At 40.5% G+C, this 20,745-nt stretch overlaps 1 protein-coding gene across 3 annotated transcripts in view; it reads left to right on the plus strand.

Annotated features, from left to right (window-relative positions):
* Positions 1-20,745, plus strand: part of LOC126427170 (uncharacterized) — a 95,936-nt gene that overhangs the window by 51,163 nt on the left and 24,028 nt on the right. For 2 of the 3 annotated variants that reach the window (XM_050089396.1, XM_050089395.1), the window contains exon 6: positions 18,689-18,726. In XM_050089396.1, coding sequence (XP_049945353.1) covers positions 18,689-18,726 — 38 coding nt within the window. Of the gene's footprint in view, positions 1-13,465; positions 13,605-18,688; positions 18,727-20,745 lie in introns of all 3 variants that reach the window. The other variant, XM_050089397.1, reaches the window with a different exon arrangement.

The raw sequence follows: 20,745 nt of genomic DNA on the forward strand, positions 1-20,745 counted from the left end.
CTTTGTCCTGTTTCCCATCATTTGTAATTTTCACACCTAAATATTTATATTCCTCAGTAGCTGTTATTGTTCCCATCCCTTCTTCTAATATTAAGTCTCCATTCACTCCACCAATTACCATGTACTTTGTTTTATTCATGTTTACATTTAGACCTGATTTTTTATATTCTTGAATCAATTTTCTGGTCATATACTCTGTCCTCATAGTCTTGGGCTATAATGAGTTGGTCATCTGCAAATTGTAACGAGTATATTGTTCTATCATTTATTGGTATTCCCATAGCGTGACATTTTTTCTTCCAATTCTGTAAAGTTATTTCTGTATATATTTTATACAATGTAGGTGAGATGCTACATCCTTGACGTAATCCTTTTGTGACTTGGAATCCATGTGATAGATATTTACCAATATTTATTTTTGAAATAGAATTTTTAAATAAAATTTGAATTGCTTTAATTATTCTTGGATTTATTCCTATTGATATTAAAGCTTTCCATAAACTGGATAAAGGCACACTATCATAGGCTTTTTCTATATCTATGAATACTAAATGTATAGGTTGTGCCCAAACCATTTTTTTTTTCAATAATTTGTTGTAGGCAAAAGATATGATCAATTGTTGATCTTCCAGCTCTAAAACCTGCTTGTTCTTCAGCCTCCTTTTCTTTGTATTCTTGTTCTAACAAATATTTAATAATTCTTCCATATAATCTACTGAAGGTATTGGTCACTGTTATTCCCCTATAATTTTTACACTCATCTTTCGCTCCTTTTTTATGTATCACTGAAATATATCCTACTTTCAAATCATTTGGGACATCTTCCCCATTTAAACATCTTTTGAAAAGGTTTCTTAACAATTCCATTAATTTCTTTGTTCCTAATTTTAATAATTCTGCAGGAATACCTCCAATGCCTGTAGCCCTTCCATTCTTTAAAGATTTTATTGCAGTTTTTACTGTCTCTATTTCCAAACGGATGTAATTCTCTGCTTGTAGATCTATCATTTCATTATATTCAGGGTTTCCCAAGTATTCTTCCCTGTTTTCTGTTAATAAACTTTTAAAATATTTTTCCCAAGAGTCATGAGTAATATATTTAATATGTGTTGTTTCTTTGGAATTCCTTCTTAAATTTTTTATAGTTTTCCATGCTTCTGTGTTTCTTTTACCACCAATACAGGATTCAATTTTTTGACATGACTGTTCCCAAACTTTGTTTTTTGCTTCTGCAACCTTTTTCCGGATTTTCGCTTGTTGTGCATTAAGCTCTATTTTATCTTGAAGATTTCTGGTATTTAACCATTTTAAATATTTTTCTTTCTTTAATTTCACTTCCTTTTTAATTTCTTCATTCCAGTAGTATAATGGATGGTTTGTACGTGTTTCTTCTGTTTCTCCTAAAGCTTCCTTGGCGGCTTCATGTAGTTTATTTACAATATAATGATATTGATCTTCTGTATCATCAAACTCTGTTTCTACCAGTTTTTCATCTAATCTCTTTTGATATAAAAATATTGTGCTTTCATTCTCAAAACTATTCAAATTATATTTAGGAATTTTGATTTCTGTTTGTATATTTTCTATAGGACATTTTCGATTTTCTTCAGTGCTTTTTCCTCTGAAGGGGAATAAAAATTTGGAATTTACCAAATAATGATCGCTAAGAGTTACCCCTCTATATACTCTTATGTCATGTATTTTTATCCTCGTTTGCTGTTTAATTATAATATAGTCTATTATTGATTTTTGTTCAATGTATCTTTATGCCATGTGTATTTATGTATTTCTTTATGTTGATAAAAGCCATTTAATATTTTCAATGAATTTTGTTCACAGATATCAATAAGTCTATTACCATTATCATTTATAACATTTTCTCCAAATGGTCCTATAATTTTATTTCCAATTTTACTTCCAGTTTTACTGTTAAAAACCCCTGCAATAATAATCTCCCTGGTTTCCCGATATCCTCTATGATTCCATTTAAATTATTATAGAAATTATCCTTTTTTCTAATTGGTTCATCTTCGCTTATTCCATATACTCCTATAATAGTAATTTTGTAACCATGAATATCAATATTAATTTTAATCAGATTTTCATCAATAGGTTCCCAGTTTGTGACCATTCTTTTGAATTTGTTTTTCATCAATATCGATATCCCCCATTTTGCTCTTTGATTTTTTGGGACACCACTATAGAAATGTGTATACGATCCTATTCTTTCAATACCTCGTCCTTTTTTCTTAGTTTCTGGGAGTATAATAATATCTTGATTTCTAGCCTCCATTTCTTTAATCACTTCTCCTACTTTATTTTGTAATCCTTGTATATTCCATACACCAATTAAGACAGTCCGTTTTCTTAGCCTTTTTCGTCTCCTATTATATCCGTCCTGCTGTAATCTTATAGGCTTTTTAACCAGTGAGGTTTTTCCAATGAATGGGGAGTTGGCCCATCGCATTAACCCCCAACCTGGAGGACCAGGTAATTTTTGCTCAAGGTTTTCTTCCTTTAGCCTTTGGTAATCCAATACCTAAACTACAATGCAGTAGTTGCTAGTTTTGGTCCACGCCGGGTATTTTATTTCCCCGGTACCCTCCACATCTGGTGGGCATTCCCGTATCCGCCACCTGGGGAGGCGCCCGGTGGGAGACTGGCAGTTTTGGCTTACCAGTAGTACAGTTTAGCATTATTGTAATCAGTGTTTATAAAATTAATTAATGAAAAACTATACAGGGCTCTATTTAACTCCTGAAGTTAGGCTGCACAATTTGATGTAGTACTGTTGAATTCAATTTTAGTGTTGTTGTATATAATATTTGTGAATAATATTTTATAGCTAGAAAGTGAAAAATTAGCAGTTGGCTATGCATCTGATTTTTTGAGAGATCAGTCAGCAGAGTTAGAATATTTGATTTGTTGCATTCTTTGTTTATTGCTGTCCCTCACTTATTTTGGCTGCATTCATCTTTTGTTTGTCAATGAGTTTATGATTAAGATTAAATGTGTGTCAAAAATTCTACTTTCCATCATAGCACCGACCTTGGGAAAGTCCTAAAATTGCTCAAAGATACAACTGCAAAAGTTATATGAATATGAATTTAAATACTGCCTCACAGTTGTCTGCCTTTTCTCACAGGCAAGTATTCCCAATGGATAGCAGGTTATGTGCAATTCTCTTGGCTTAGGAGGAACATAGTTCACCAGAGCAAAATATTAAATGTATAGATGTTTGTGTTTCAATGTTAAATGGGAAATGTTAAGTGTCAATCAATCCTGTACATTTGATGGTAGATTCACATTACTATCTCACGTGTAGTATTTGAAAGTTTGAATGCATGACAAATTTTCAGTTACCTTAATTATTTGTTCAAATTAATTTCCATTGGTGCTTACAAAGACTTGATACCATATATTACGGTTTATAAATTAATTTGTTTCTTCAAAAAATTGCCTCCAAAATTGAGGTTTGTTATACTCAAATTTAATATAACAAGTCCAGTGTTTCAGTCAAAATTCCCAGTTGCCTTAAGTGGCCATATATTCAATGCTGCAAGAAATCTATTTCTATCTAGTAACATTGGATTCAATTGACAGCAGAAATGCACCAGTGTAACAAACATGTTACAGGGATTCACAAGCTTGCTAACAGTGTCTCCCACACGCCCAGCAATCACAAACCCAGAGCACTGTCTAGCCTGTGATGTGTCATGGCAGTGTACAGTGCCAGCAAACTTGAATTGAAAGTGATTTGTGTTATTGGTAACAGACGAATATTTTCTTTAGTAGCTAGCTTCACAGTGGAAAAAATAAAAGGTACTCATATGATGCAGGCTATAAATAGAAAGTAAAAGCATATGCAGAACAATGTGGAAACACAGCAGCTGAGCAGCATTCCAGTCCTCCAGCAACAGAAAAAAAAATTGCTATTGGCAGGCTAGTAAAGAAGAACAGAAAAACATGAGGAAGGCCAAATGTGCAAATAGGGGACTGAATACAAAATGGCGAAAACTAGAAGATGCTGTACTGAAATGGATTCAAGCACACCATCCAAATGGTATTCGAATTACTACAAAAATGTCTTGAATACATGCTTGTAAGCTAGTGCTACAGTGGAACTTAACAGATACTAAGGGTGAAAATGTTTGGTGCTACAGGTTTATAAAGTGTCATGGACATAGCATGTGAACCAAGACCAAAACATCTCATAAAATTCCACAAGAGTATGAAGAGAGTATTACCTTTCCATCACATTATTATACAACATAGAAAGAAATCCAGTATGGAACTAAGTTAAATAGTGCATAAAGACTTGATGTGCCAAGTAACAAAGTTGTTGCCATGAAAAGTGCTAAAACGGTAACTATTGAAACAGGTGAACTTGAAAAAATGCACTACACTGTTGTTCTTTTGTATTTTGTTCATGGCACTAAACTTAATCCAGTGATCATTTCCAAGTGCTGAACAATGTCAAAACCTTATGAAATACTGCCAGGTGTTGTTAACATATGTGACGAAGGTTGGATGGATGAGGCTGGTATGAAATTAAGGATTAACTGTGTGTTGAAGCAAAGGAAAATCACTTCACTGAAGAATAGTTCTGTTCCTGTGCTAGATCACTTTAGTAGTCATTTATAAAATTCGGTGAAAGAGAGATTGAGACAGTTAAATACAGAACTTGCTGTTATTGCAGGAGGGCTTACTACACAATTGCATTTTCTTGATGTCTTGACAAATACATTACACTGAAGAGCCAAAGAATTTGGTACACCTGCCTGATATGTAGGTCCCCAGTGAGCATGCGGAAGTGCTGCAGCACGACATGGCATGGACTCAGCTAATGTCTGAAGTAGTGCTGGGGGAGGATTAATACCATGAATCTTGCAGTGCAGACCATAATTCAGAAAGCGTATGAGGAAGTGGAAATCTTTTCTGAAGAGTTTGTTGCAAGACATCACTGATACACTCAATAATATGGTCCTTTGGCTCCAAAAGGCCGTATCAGTGATGTTTTGTTGAATGGTTTGCACGCTGATACTTTTTGATGGCCCAGCGTTAAAACCTAGAGCAATTTGCACAGGGATTTCACTTCCATAATGCTGAATGGTTCTCTTCATTTGTTGTTTGTCTCCTTCGTGCAGTATCTTTTTCCGGCCACAGCGATGTCAGATATTTTATATTTTAACAAATTCCTAATATTCACTGTACACTCATGAAATGGTCATATGGGAAGATCCCCACTTCATTGCTACCTCAGAAATGCTGTGTCTTATCCTCATGCTCTGGCTATAACACCACATTCAGACTTGATTAAATCTGAATTATGTGCTGTTGTCACAGCAGTAACTGATACATCTACTGTCTGGCACTTGTTGTCTTATATAGGCATTGCCAACTGCAGTGACATACTCTGCTTGTTTACATATCTCTATCTTTGAATATGCATGCTTATACCAGTTTCCATGGCACTTCAGTGTATTTAAATTGCATATGGAAGAGGATTGGAACAAATTGATGATGGTTTAAGCCCAACAAGAATTCGTGACAAAGGGAGTTCTAAAATGATCTAGAAACAAACAGGTGTCAGTAAACAAAGCAGTTATGATGTAGGCTGGGAGAAAATGTCATTGTTAAATCTTTCAATAGGTCAGCATAAATAATGCTCTTAATGATAGTGAAGACCATCTTAGATATAAGAGGACAATGATACTGAGGAAAGAGGACAGTTCAGATAATGAATTTCAATGATTTTAAAGGTCATTTTGGTTATAATGTAAAATTTTTATGCAGACTTTGTAATCTAATAAAAAATTATAAAAATGTACTTTCCTTAAAAATTGCTTGAAAATTAAGGTGCACCTTACAGTCTGTATAATATGCTAGTTGTTTTCTTTGAATGCATTTTGATTTTATCTGATGAGCTCACATCAGACACTGTACTTAAGAATTGTTGCTGCTGCCCAGAGGGTTATCAGATTGCATATAGTGATCTGCAGAACAAAACAGTATTTGTACTCTGCCACTGTTGTTTACTATCTGTTCCTTTCATCTCACCATGCGTCTAAATACAGTCCAATTACAGTATCACTCAAAAATGTTTTATAGAAAGCATTAATTACAATTACGTAAACGTAAGTGTGTAACAGAAAAAGCTTCCATTAGGTAATTCAAAAATATGAATTCGTGATCTATTTAGTAAAAGTTTAAACAAGGTTATGTTGCATCAAGAGAGAAGTAATTCTTTTGAGTCAAAAATAATTTGTAGGTCTAAGTATATAAGAATAAAACTATTTTGAGATCTGAAGAATAAATTGGTATTTGTTGCATACCCAGGGGCTTTGATCACGGCCGCACATCAATTTGCCATTGAATCTACAAGCTTTTGTTACAGGTTAATTGGGAGTTCAGACCATGGGTCCAGTGAGATACCAGCAAATTGATTCTTGTTTAAGTAGCTTCTGCCATGAACACATCAATTCAGCACAGATCAGAGGTGTTCAGTTGGATTTAGACCCAGGCTCTGGCTTAGGTACTCAAAAATTTTCAGTTTTGGTCTGAAAAGAATTAGAAAATAGACAGAGGTGTGTTCCAAATTGTGGACCAGCTGAAATATCCAATTATGTGACATATTGTGTCTACTACAAGGAATCGTATTCTTTTGTAAAATTTGACTGTACACGTAACATCCCTACACCATGACACTTCCACCACCATGCTTCTACATCTACATCTACATTTATACTCCGCAAGCCACCCAACGGTGTGTGGCGGAGGGCACTTTACGTGCCACTGTCATTACCTCCCTTTCCTGTTCCAGTCGCGTATGGTTCGCGAGAAGAACGACTGTCTGAAAGCCTCCGTGCGCGCTAATTTTACATTCGTGATCTCCTCGGGAGGTATAAGTAGGGGGAAGCAATATATTCGATACCTCATCCAGAAACGCACCCTCTCGAAACCTGGCGAGCAAGCTACACTGCGATGCAGAGCGCCTCTCTTGCAGAGTCTGCCACTTGAGTTTGTTAAACATCTCCGTAACGCTATCACGGTTACCAAATAACCCTGTGATGAAACGCGCCGCTCTTCTTTGGATCTTCTCTATCTCCTCCGTCAGACCGATCTGGTACGGATCTGGTACGGATGCTTAGTGATCTGTACCTGATTGTCCCTTTAGCTTTCTTGTGATGTATACAGGGTGAGTAACTATTGTCACCTAGAATAACTCTGAAAATATGAGAGTAGCTGAAAAGTTTGTGGGACAAATGTTGCCTGGGACAATGGAGGGCCATAATATGACATTGGTGTTGTGTTGCTAGATTGGGTTGCCTCAGACATGAAGGTCAACTTTGATTTTTAATTTTTTTAATAGGATCCTATAGTTTGGTACTTATTTGCTGATATCGGCTATTGAGATGAATCCAATGATGTGCAACAATAAGGTCTTTGATGGTTGACAAAGATCAAAAAGTTGGCACGAATGTCCATTTATAGAATGTGTTGGAAGTGATGACTATTGGTATCAGTGCAGTGCTACAATCTTCTTATCATGGATTGAGTGGTATTCCTTATCACATCAGCACTTATTAAAGCACTTGCTCTTACAATTCTCTCTCCTATCTCGTACTAATAGTAAATATTCGCCAAATAGGGCGTATCCATCTAACATGCCACTGACGTGTAAAAGCCTTTCGATGGTTTTGCAATAAAACACTAACAGGAACGGTAAGACTAGTATCGTTGAATCAAGCAAATGTGAATGATGTATTCCTTTGAAGAACAAGTTGATATGCTTCTCATTTACGGAGAATGCCTAAGAAATTCAGTGAGCTGGTACTGTTGCACTGTGGTTAGAGATCCTTGATCTAGTTTGTGTCAAATCACAAGGGAATCTTGCATGAGCCAGAGTAGTGTTTTTCGTGTTCTGCATTGCCATAAACATCATCCTTACTGTACCATTCTTCACCAAGAATCATGTAGTACGGATTGAATGTGTCACATTAAATTCTGCTGATGGCTCAACTTCAGATTTAGAGGGATGACACATTTATTGATTTAATTTTATTTATTGATGAGACTACATTCATGAACCACGGAAATGTTAATTTGCATCACATGCGTTATTGGGCAACTGAAAATCGATATTGTATGCTGCAAGTTGCACATCAAAAACCATGGTCAGTGATGATACAGTGTGGGATTCTGGAGGACAGAATTATAGGCTCCTATTTCATCGAAGTCAGTCTTAGTAGTAGGAAGTACACCACATTCCTGCAAGAAACATTAGCTATGTTATTGGAAGAAATACCTTTAGGAACAAGGAACATAATGTGGTATCAAAACGATGGGTGCCCAGCACATTTTTCGCTGACGGCTAGAAATGAGTTGCAGAAACAGTTCGCAAATCATTGGATTGTACATGGATGTGATGTGTCATGGCCATCTGGTTCACCAGACTTGATGCCTCTGGAGCATTCTTTGTGGGTATTTGTAAAAGACATTGTTTATAACGATGTTCCAACTACACCTGAAGATATGTGAGAGAGAATTGCCAGAGGATATGTTTCGATAAGTGCCAATGTGATAAGGAATACCACTCACTTCATAAGAAGATTTCAGCCACTACATTCATACCAATGATCATCACTTTGAACACCTTCTGTAAATGGACGTTCATGCCACCCTTTTTGATCCTTTTTGACCTTACTGTTACACATCATTGGATTTGTATCTACAGCCGCTATCAGAAAATATGTGACAAACTATAGCATCTCATTTAAAAAAAGAAAGTTGACCTTTATATCTCTGAAGCAAGTAAAAACCGTCATATTATGGACCTGTTGTATCATGAAACTTTTGTCCCACAAACTTCTCAACTCCTACCATACTTCAAGAGTTATTCTTGGTGGCAATTCTTAGTGACTCACCCTGTATACTGGACACCATCACAAAATAAATGTTAAATTAATTTTTGTCACTCCATGAAATCTTAGACTTATCTTTGGCATTCCAAGTTAGAGGTTTCCTTGCAAACTCTATCCTGTCCTTATTTTTTTGAATTTATGAGTGGTTTTATGTCATTTATCATGTAAATCATCTGTTACTTAGTGACTTTTTACAGTAGATGTGCATCAAATCAGTTCATTATGTTGCTTCAGGTCATCCCTGATTTGTTGAGATGTTTGTCTTGGAGCAGCAGCTGATCGCTTACAAATCATTCTGTCCTTCCTTTGCCCCCAGGGGCTCAGCATTCATTTGCTGGGTACGGTCTTGGTGCCCCCGGGGTTCCTGAGCTGGGGACTGGTAAGCACCGCTAGTCCCCTGTCACCGTAAGCTCTGGACATACTTCGGCGACCACTGTGCGGCGCGGCGGTGGAACGTTGTGTGTCTCAGGGAATGGGGATCTTGGCTTGATCGCCCGGATCGAGAGGATGGAATAAACCTCTATAAACAACCCCTCAATCTCAAGGTGTGCTGCGCGCTGATGAGATGCATGGCTGTTGAGGTGGAACAGTCGTTAGCGGGCAACCTCTGGGGAACCTGCCGCACCTCAGTTATATAAGGCTTACCTAGGCATGCGGGGCTCTGTCTAGGTGGACTTCTAGTTCCCTAGCTGCTCGTGGGACCGAGATGGAACCCTCGAACTTTTCTTCTCCTCCTCCCAGAGGAAAGGGTGGGCCGCTGATAGGTTCTAACACCCAATCTAACAAGAGGGCTCATGTAGCCAGTCCTCCTGATACAGGTAGTAGTAACAGAATGCATGCTGCTTCGCAGAACGTGTTTCTCATAATTAAAAGAAAAGATGGGAGTTTTGAAAAAGTTTCGCCATTTTATATAGAGAAGGGCTTAGAAGGTATTGCTGGCACGTTAAAGTCTGTAAAGCGCTTGCGAAATGGCACCTTGCTGGTTGAAACATCTAGCTTCCAGCAAGTCCAGAACCTTCAGAAGGCACAATTTCTTGGGGAGTTTGCGATAGAGACTGAATTTCACAACACCTTGAACTACAGCAAGGGTGTTGTGACTTGCAGAGATCTCGTTGACATTCCCCAGGACGAACTGAAGTCTGAATGGTCCCGGGAAGGAATTGTCAACGTGCAACATGTTATGAAATGGGTGGATGGTGCTCTCATGAAATCTGACTCATTTATCCTTACGTTTAACAGCACCAAATTGCCAGAGCATGTGAAGGCAGGTTTCCTACGCCTCAGTGTATGGCCTTATTACCCCAACCCCATGTGGTGTTTTAAATGCCAACACTTTGGCCACACTACTCTCGGCTGTAAAGGGGAAGCCACTTGCGGGAAATGTGGTAAAGCCGCCCATGAGGGAGTTGGTTGCTCCTCTCCTCCCAAGTGTGTCAACTGCTCTGGGGGTCACCCTGTGTGGAGTAGGGAATGCAGAGTTTTCCTTGAGGAACGGATGATCCAGAAACTTAAAACCACTAAACGCATCCCGTATGCTGAGGCAAAGAAAATCTAAAACTCCATGCAGCCGCCCACATTCGCTGCCTCCTTTTCTTCTGTTCTGAAACAACCAGTCTTGAAAACCGATGCCGCTACACAAACGGAGGTTGCTACTGTCAGCACTAGCACCTGCATTTGTCAATGTATATGTGCTGCTGCCATTCCTGTGAAGCCTGTTGCTCCCCCCGGCCTTCTGACCAGGCCGTGGTGGCTGACATTAAGGAAGTTCCTGCCCCTTCCCGCGTCCAGTCTTGTGCACTGCTCAGCGCTGCTACACCCCCTACTGCTTCTGAGGTTTTGGCTCCAATGCCACCTTAGGCCAGAAAATCTAAACCAAAGCCAAAGGTGAAGACTCGCCACTGAAGGAGACTGAAGTTAATCAGTCTACTGATGTTGACGTCATTCTCTCTGATGTCTCTCTCGACTCCTCTTCAGAGGCGACGGAGGTTGATGTCAGATTGGGGCAATCATCTCGCCCCAAAACTGAGCCTGTTGTGGGCTCTCCTCCCTGACAGAAAGTGAGATTGAAGGTACTCCCACCCTGATAGATGGCTCCCATTATACAGTGGAACGTGAATGGATTCCGGGCACATGTGGAGGAACTTAACCTCCTAGCACGGCAGCGTCCCCTGTGCTTGTGTTTACAGGAAATGCATTTCAAGCCTTCTGATGCTCCTGTACTAAGGGGCTATACATTATATCGCAAAGATGACCTGACTGGAGAAAGGGCCAAAGGTGGAGTCGCCGTGTTTGCCAATAATGACCACCACTCCTCTGCTCTCCCCCTGGATACTGACCTGCAAGCAGTTGCAGTTGAAATTCATTCACGTGGGAGGCTTACCGTTTGCTCCCTTTATTTACCCCCTCTGGAAGCAGTGAACTTAGATGCTCTCACAGATCTTATCGACCAACTCCCCCGCCCATTTCTCCTCCTGGGAGACTTCAATGCCCATCATGTCCTGTGGGGCTCCACTTCTCTTTGCGCTCGAGGTCGAATTTTGGAGAGCCTCCTAACATCCCAAGTGTTGTGCATCCTCAACACAGATACTCAGACTCATTTCTCTACTGCTACTGGGTCATTCTCAGCCATTGACCTATCTTTCTGCTCTCCAACCCTCACTGACTCTGTTCACTGGGAGGTCAGTGACGACCTTCATTCCAGCGATCACTTCCCCATTCGCATTCATCTCCTGGATGGTGTATTGCTGAAGCAGAGGCCGCCATTGTGGATGATTGGCAGAGCAAACTGGCCACTGTTCACTCGGTTGGCTGTCTTTGAACGCCACAACAGCGTACAGGAATGGGTGGATTACATCACACTTGTGATCCATCATGCTTCTGACCTGTCCGTACCACGGTCTTCTGGCCCTCTTAAGCGGCGCCTTGTACCTTGGTGGACAGAAGAGTACCATTCAGCCATCCAGGACAGGTGTGCGGCTCTTCGATGATTTAAATGCCGCCCAACAGCGGCCAATATTACCGCCTTTCGAATCGCGAGCGCCAGGGCACGCCGTGTCATTAAAGAGGGCAAGAAAAGGTCATGGCAGGAGTTCCTGGACTCCATCAACCATTCCACTTGTTCCACAAAAGTATGGGAAGCCATCCAGAGGATTTCCGGTAAACGCAGCCGTTTACCAATAGCTGCAGTCCTGAACCAGGGATACTTCCAAACGACCCTGAACCAGGGATACTTCCAAACGACACCCAGAGCCATTGCTCAGACACTGGCAGAGCATTTTGCACAAAGTACTGCCACTGCAACCCAGGATCCAGCGTTTTGTTGCTACTGTGCGACTGTCGAAAGAGCGAACTTGGACTTTCGGTCGAACAGTTCTGAGGCCTACAACTTCTCTTTCTCCATGTGGGAACTTGAATCGGCACTTAATAAGACTTTTGACACTGCACCAGGTTATGACTGCATCCGGTACTCTATGCTGCGATATCTGCCAGCGGCGTCAAAGGAAATTTTCCTTGAATGTTTTAATCTCATATGGCAGACAGGAGTGTTCCCTACCTCGTGGAGGGAGGCAATCCTCATACCTCTCCTCAAACCAGGAAAGGACCGCACATGTGCCAGTAGTTATCGTAGTATCGCCTTGACAAGCTGTGTCGGAAAGACCCTGGAACGGATGGTTAACTGTCGTCTGGTCTGGCTGTTAGAGATCAGACAGCTCCTTAGCCGCTTTCAGTGTGGATTCCGAAAATTTCGTTCCACGGTCGACAACCTGACCCTCCTGAAGGCGGCTGTTCAGTAGGATTTCCTCCATCAGCATCACTGTATCGGTATCTTCTTTGATATCAGTATGGCATATGATACTACTAGGAGACACTGTATTCTTGCACAAATGCATCAATGGGGCTTTCGTGGCCACCTCCCCATTTTCATTCAGTCTTTCCTGTCTCAGCGGTTTTTCCGGACCCACATTGGTAACACACTGTCTGATCGCTTTGAGCAAGAGAACGGTGTCCCCCAGGGCAGTGTTTTAAGTGTTACCCTCTTTGCCATAGCCATCAACAGTATAACGTCTACAGTGAGGAGTCCAGTACAGTGCTCCTTGTTTGTGGCCGACTTTGCTTTTTTCTGTTCCTCCTCCAGTGTTGCAACCGTGAGCCGTCAGTTGCAGCTAACAGTGCGGCGGTTAGAGGAGTGGGCTGCAAAGACGGGTTTTCGGTTTTCTGCCGATAAGTGTGTTTGTGTTCATTTTAATCATTCTCGTCGTCTTTTTACTTTGCCTGACTTGCATATGGGGGATACTGTCCTACATTTTAGAGACACAGTGCGTTTTCTGGGCCTAATTTTTTACTCCAGGTTGTCATGGCTGCCACACCTACGTGACTTGAAAGCCAGAACTCTGAAGGCACTGAACATCCTCAAGTGCCTCAGCCACAGGTCTTGGGTAGCGGACAGGGCATGTCTCCTTCAGTTTTATCGCGCTTTTATGCATTCACGGCTGGACTATGGGTGCACAGTATATGGGTCAGCAAGACCGTCTTATTTGCAGATCCTTGACGCTGTTCACCATGCTGGGATTCGACTGGCCACGGCTGCTTATCGGACCAGTCCCGTACCCAGCCTCTGTGCTGAGGCTGGCAAACTGCCACTTACCATCCGGTGCCAGCTCCTGCTGGTGCGCCAGGCATGTAAGTTTCTTGCAGCTCCCAGCTCACCTGCTCACCATCTTGTTGCCCATCCACCTCTGGACTGCCTTTTTTCCCGCCGTCTCCGTGTGCAACGTGTGCTAGAATCCCTTGGTGTGTAGTCTGTACAACCCCATATCCTGGGTTTTAACCGCCTGCCACCCTGGTTACTGAAAAGGCCCGGAGTGATTTTAGATTTATTGTAGTACAAGAGAGATTGCACTCCTGCCACTGTTTTTAATGCAGTATTTTCTGCCATTTTATCTGAGCGCCACGACTATGTATCTGTTTTTACGGATGGATCAAAACAAGGGGATTCTGTTGGTTGCACAGTTGTTTTTCCGGATTGTGTCCTCAAGGTCGGACTGCCTCAGACTTTTACTGTCTTTGATGCGGAATTGTCTGCGATCTTGCGGGTACTGGAGCAGATGAGGCTTTCTTCCTCTCCTAAATTTCTTGTCTGTTCCGATTCACTCAGTGGCCTTCACTCATTGCAATGTCTGTAACTGGCAAACAAAATAGTCCAGACCATCCAGGATGCCCTCCTCCAACTACTGCGACTGGGGAAGGTTGTAGCTTTCTGCTGGGTTTCGGGTCATGTCGTCATTGCTGGAATGAAAGGGCAGATCTAGCAGCCAAGGAGGCGTGTCTCGATCCACAAGTATCTCAGTGTGCTATCCCCTTGCACGCACTCACCTCGCTGTTGAGCTCATGAATCATGCGTCGGTGGGAGGATGAGTGGCTGGAAGTGACTGACAATAAGCTCCGTATAGTCAAGCCCACCACACGTGTGTGGTGTACTTCCTTTCAGCCCATCGACGGGATGAGGTTCTCCTCACGCGGCTTCGAATAGGCCACAGCCCTATGACGCATGGCTTCCTGCTCCAGTGAGAGGACCCTCCAATGTGTGATGCTTGCGGCGTCCAGGTCTCTGTGTGCCACGTTTTATTGGATTGTGTTTTATTTTCTGACCAGCGGGCCACGGCTGACTTGCCGGCGGACCTGCCATCTCTTTTAGGCAACACTCGGCCCAATGTGGTTAAAGTTTTAAAATTCTGTGCCATGTCAAATGTTTTTACAAAGATTTTAGGGAGAGGATTTTAACTTGTTCACTATGTGACAAGCTCGCCCATATTTTATGTAAGTGGCCAGCCAATGACAATTTCCTGTGACATTCTTGTTGCTATGTTTTCCCTTTCCTTGGGTTTTACTTTCTTGTGCAGCATTTTCCTTCTTTTCCTGATTTCTTTGAGGGAGTGCTTCAGTTTTATTAGGTCTGTCCACATTCATTCCTTTTAATGTGCGTCAGGGCGCTGATGACCTCGATGTTGAGCGCCCATAAGCCCCAACACACACACACACACACACACACACACACACACACACACACACACACACTCTCTCTCTCTCTGTCCATCCTTGCCGGCCGGAGTGGCCGAGCGGTTCTAGGTGCTACAGTCTGGAGCCGCATGACCACTACGGTCGCAGGTTCGAATCCTGCCTCAGGCATGGATGTGTGTGATGTCCTTAGGTTAGTTAGGTTTAAGTAGTCCTAAGTTCTAGGGGACTGATGACCTCAGCAGTTTAGTCCCATAGTGCTCAGAGCCATTTGAACCATTTTGTCCTTCCTCCTCGCTCTTCAATGATGACCTGACCTTGGCTTATTGGTTACTTTTGTTTCCTGTTTTTGCCATTGACTATGCACACTTGTTTGTGGTTGTGGTATGCCATAGTCCCTAGAAGTACTGCACTGCTATCTCCCAATCTTGAAGACATGCAAAACAGCTTGTCTCACATCAAGCAAGTGTTGTTTTGCTATACTTCTAGTTCTCTACAAGTAAGCAATCACTGAGTAAATACCTCAGTCATAGTTGTTAATGGATACCATACCATCAAGGCAAGTTACATACTTTTGAGCTAAAGGAATATATACTTATATTGTTATTGTATGATCTTGTTTGTTGACTAGATATGTAACCACAGCAGCATGCAGCTCTTGATGGAGTGACACTTACATGCATTGCTCTTTTGTGACTGCATGCAAGCAGTACTGACAGCATAACACCACCACTGCAAAATATTTCTGAGGTCTCCTGTAGCCTAACAAAACACTCCAAATACTGTTATCTGCATATTTGCAGAGACTCTTTGACCTGCTTGCTACAACTTGCTTGCAGTACATACATAATTGCTATGCTTTACTGAGAAGGTACAAATGTGCAACATTTTTTTTTTCCTGATCAATTACAGTCAAGCTAAGGTTTTACATTTATGTATGTTACTCCTTGATCTGTACACTTTTTTTTTTTTTTTCCACACACCTGACGTCCAGTTTCTATCTTGTCTTTTTGGAACTGTTATGCTGTGGACAATTTACCAACTCAATCCTGTTTCTGGATTTGGTTTGGTTTTAAATATCTTGCTAATTTATACAAGTTTCTTGTAGGTATTTGTGCACTCCTGTAAGCCAATAAGTTCTTTTTTTATGGTTTTAGTACTGCTGCACAGTTTTTCTTTTCAGTATGCTAAGACTCATTAGCCTTGTTTGCCAAATTTTGTCTCCAGTTATTTTCCTGCATCTTTATGTATATTTCTGTATTGTTTCTGAATTTAAATGTTTGTGCTGGTGTTCTGTTTCCTAATATCTTTTCTTTTCACTATCTTTTGTTGATTCTAAAGTAGGTATTTGCGGTACAGATGTGTATTCTGGCCAAATGACTGCCTTGCAAGTTGTAGGTTCTGCAATTTTGTAGAATGAATTTTTACTATAAATATCGTCTGTTAACTGAAATGCAAAGTCCGTCTTTCATAGTCTTCCTCTTGTGGTTCCGTTTTCCCCACCATTTGGCTACATGACTTCTCATAGATCCTTAAATTTGTCTTCCCCTGACCCTCCCAGTCCTGTTGTTACCCAATACTGCTTCACTGCTTCTTATCAGAAGAGATGGATAGTCATGCTCTTCCTACTGTATTTCTTTCTCTCTGTTCTGTGGTTTTTCTACACTGTCAGCATTGCTAAATTATCTACAAAAGTTGAACAAACAATTTTGACATTATCAATTTTCTAACTAAGTAGTAGTCAACTTATGGGTATTAGATACTGACAACTGCTCCATCTGTTTAATATTCACTTTTCTAGTATAGTCTGAAAGAATAATGGAGTTAGTACATTGCCTTGGCTAAAGTCTGTCCTTATCTCAAATGAGGCTGTAGTTCTTTTAAGACGACCCGTGTTGTCTTCTGTATTTCAGCTTCTTTAAGAATTTTGAATAAAAGCAGTCTTGCTTCTAAAATTTTACGGATGTATTCCAATAGTATGTTGCTCCTTCAGTCCTTTATCAATTTGGCCTCCACAGGTCCATCCTGCCCTAAGCCATCTCTGATATACCTCGTATTTCAGAATTACTGCTGTAGTTTTCTCCTTGCACTTTTCATGGAATTTTGTTGAATCCTACGAGCACATGGTTATCAGTTATTCTAGGTCAGGAATCTTACTTTAATTATTCAGTCGTAATGGTCAATTTCAACAGATATCTATTTCTGACTCTAGAATTCTTCATGTTTTTGGAATTGTGCTCTGCTACTGGCACATAAGCTGTCTGATTTTCTCAAATCATATTATTGTTGTCCTCATATATTTTTAGTGTTTTATGCTAAATGTCTTTTTCTTGCCAATTTTCCTTTTTTCTTACATCCAGTCAGGCAGACATTCGTAAATTAAAACATTTTCTCTCAGGAGCAGGAGTGTTATGGAATGTACTTATTCAAAATTAATTTGGCAGCTGTACAATTCTCATGTGGTAGCTCAGTGTGATGTCTGAATCCTTTATAATTCCTTTTGAGGTAATACTTTCCTTGTGTTAACCATGTTTACAAATTCCATATTCATTACAAGATGGGAATCTTCGTAATCTGTATATCTAGACAATGGTAGTACTTTGTGTACTAATTTCTGTTAGTCATATCATACTGTACATCTTAATATCCACTCCCCAAGCACTAGGCATGACATTTAATAACTTTGACTTAGTTCATAGTGTGCTGTCACTTGAGAATGGCATAACAGTCAAAATTCCAGTTGTGAATAAATACATTTAATAGCAGTTTAGGCAGAAAATGTTCTCATCTCCATTCTGTCCCAGTCTGAGGATAGATGTTTAATAAAATTTGTGTTTTCCTCTGGTACTTCATCAGATGCTTCTCAACATTGTTCTGAGGACTGTTTTACCTTCTGCATTGTTCTTGTTATCCTGATTTATTGGTGCATGTGCATTAATTATTGTGTAACTCTCACCTAAATATTGAATTATTGCAGGGAGAGAGACTTTCTGGAGGTAATGAAAAATTTGGCACCATTTGCATCATAATTGCCATTTATGAATGCAGATCCTAGTTCTGGAGTAGTTAAGCAAATTTCTTCCCTGTGTTCTCCGTTAAGAATCTACAGTTTTCTGATTGTGATATTTCTTCATCTGTGAATGTGTTATTTTGTAATGCCAATTTTAACTTGTTGTGCATTTACAATGTTTGAAACTATTTTGAGTTTGCCAATATTTATTAATGTTTGTATATTTAATGGTCCAAGCCTGTATGTAGTTCCAGTTGTGAATTTAAGGTTCGGTTTAGAAGTCACCCCTTACCTCTGCAGGTTGGTCTGGGCTGCCCAGAGCACAAAGGCCCAAATGTGTCACTTATGATGATGGATTCATCTGTCATTGAATGGCAGTTTAAATAATGGAAAGAAACTGAAAGAAAATTTTACACAAGGTGTAAGTGCATGACAGGTTAAAGATGTTATTGGTCACTTTCCTTTGTGAAGTGTCTAGTAGGAAGTATGGCTACAAACAAATTACTGGCTTGTGTAGTTATTTACAGTACTGAACACAGTGAGAAAATGGAGAATGAATTGTTACTAACATTCTGTTTCATTAACTGCAACAGTTTATCATGTCCTCTTTAATGATATTTTCAAGCCTAACTTACAGCATATTGTGGACCAATCACATGTTGGTGGGGCGTTAATAGAATTCTATTTATTTACTGTCTCATCAGTTGTAAATCACTGGCCATTTCTTCAAATATTTCAGGTGGGAACCTCAACAAGATACGCATCTGATAGTGCAAGGTAAGTTTTCATAAGTCACTGCAGAACTTTTTCAGAAATATAAATTTTTGTTTATTAACTGTGAGAGTACTTCAGATATAAAATGCACTACTGTAATTATTCATTAGTACTATTCCTCACAACAACCATTATGTGACTATTCCTAGATAAATAGAGCAAATGTCTGATATCCATACAGGAAAATAAAAGTTCAGGTGGCATATCAGCAGCTGTATTGTGTTTAATGCAGAACGTCACATGAAAATCACTGCAAATTGAACAGATTCTTCTTTATGGGCACAAGCTAATATACTGCAGTAGAACAAGTAAGAAGAAAGGGTGAATGGCTATATATCCAAAAATTGGAGCTGATTCCCAGCCTTTCAGATTAATGAATATAGTGTTGAACATCTGTTTCAATGTGGTGCCACAGTGGTGCTCAGGTAACACACAAGCTTGTAGTGGTGACATTACAGGCCACCATCAAGAAGAAATGTAAGTAAATGGTGCCAGTTTCAGTAAGGTTGTGAAGATTTAGCTGGTGAATCCTCATTATCTCCATTTCTCCTTTGTCCTGGTGTGTTTCTGAAGGCTGTCCCATTCGTTAGACACATTACAGGTGACAAGGTAATGCATAATTGGCAGCTCCAGGTCAACGGGTAGGGTTCTCACGTACCCTCTTATATAGGTCAGGCCCAGAAGGGTGAGTGCCTGAGCTGTTACCTTCCCAAATGCCAATTGGTCCCTCTGTCAGGAGTTCGGGAGGTGTGACCTGACATGTGAACAATAATTTACGGTAGGTGAATCCCCCTCTGAGGTGGTTCCCAGTTGGAAAGAGTATGCCATTGGAGATGTTGGCAATCATGGGTGATTTTTTTGCAATGTATCAATCACCATCTTAGTGTGTGTATACTAAACATAAACAGAATGAGGCTATAAATTTGAAGGCCCTTGGTTCCTCATGGTATCACGTACTGGAGAGGGTCAGTTCTTTACTATGGTTCATGCGTGCCTCATTCTGGAAGGTGTTGCAGTTGGAGGCTCTGTGAAATTTTTTTCTCATTTATGAAAAGAATGAGGCAATGTTAATGCCCACATGCACTCATTTTCTACCATTTGCTCAAGTAGTTTTTGCCTCACAGATTAAGGCAAGCTATAAAGTAAACACAGTCCAACCATACATTCCAAACCAGTTGAGTTCCTACAAGTGTCAACATTATAATAAAATGGGTGTCCTGTCAAAACATGGCCAAGTGTGTTACAATTGGCAGAGATGCTCATGAGGGCAGCTGTTTGCCTCCTCTCTGCTGTCTTAATGAGCACGCCATCCAGCAGATCTGAGTGAAGGACACCAAACCCCACCGTCACTTGCAGTTCTTAGCTACTCAAAATGCATGCATTTTACCAGCTGGCATTTACAGTATCGCTTTTGCAATGCCATGCATAATGGAGGATATGCCCACCCAGACTCCTGATCTAAAATTCAATGTTTCAGTAGTGAAATCACACAGGTCACAATAGCATCCCTGTCCCCTCCTACAGCTACGCAACAAGCCATCAAATCTTTACCTTTGGTGGCGAAATAACCTGCTACACAACTGTCAGGCTGAAAGGACAAAAGCAGTACTCCTGCAAAGACTTTCTACAGCTAAAAACAAGTCTTCATCTGTCAACTAGAAAGTTCTAAGAACTGAAACAAAAACAAATGGTCTTCTCCTTCCCTGACTTGGAGATCCTCTTCAGTGGTGTTGGCACATGTACCCTTACCTGGCTGACCTCCATTTTGTTGTTGCCCACTGCCTACAAATTTTCTGCCATGGAATTCAGACTGACCCAGGGAGAGTGCCTATATGTTTGTAGATCTCATGGAACAGGATTCTGCTGCCTCTTCCCCCTGTAGCAGTGAATTTTTTAGGGGTGTCACTCAGTAGCCACCAAGGTGACTAATCTTAATTTGTTCCCTTCTCCCCAATTCCCATGATGACTCTTCTCCAATGGAACATTCATGGCATTAGATTCAAGGAGGAATTACAGCTGCTC

The sequence above is a fragment of the Schistocerca serialis genome, chromosome 11 (assembly GCF_023864345.2).
Source record: "Schistocerca serialis cubense isolate TAMUIC-IGC-003099 chromosome 11, iqSchSeri2.2, whole genome shotgun sequence".
NCBI classification, from domain to species: Eukaryota; Metazoa; Arthropoda; class Insecta; order Orthoptera; family Acrididae; genus Schistocerca; species Schistocerca serialis.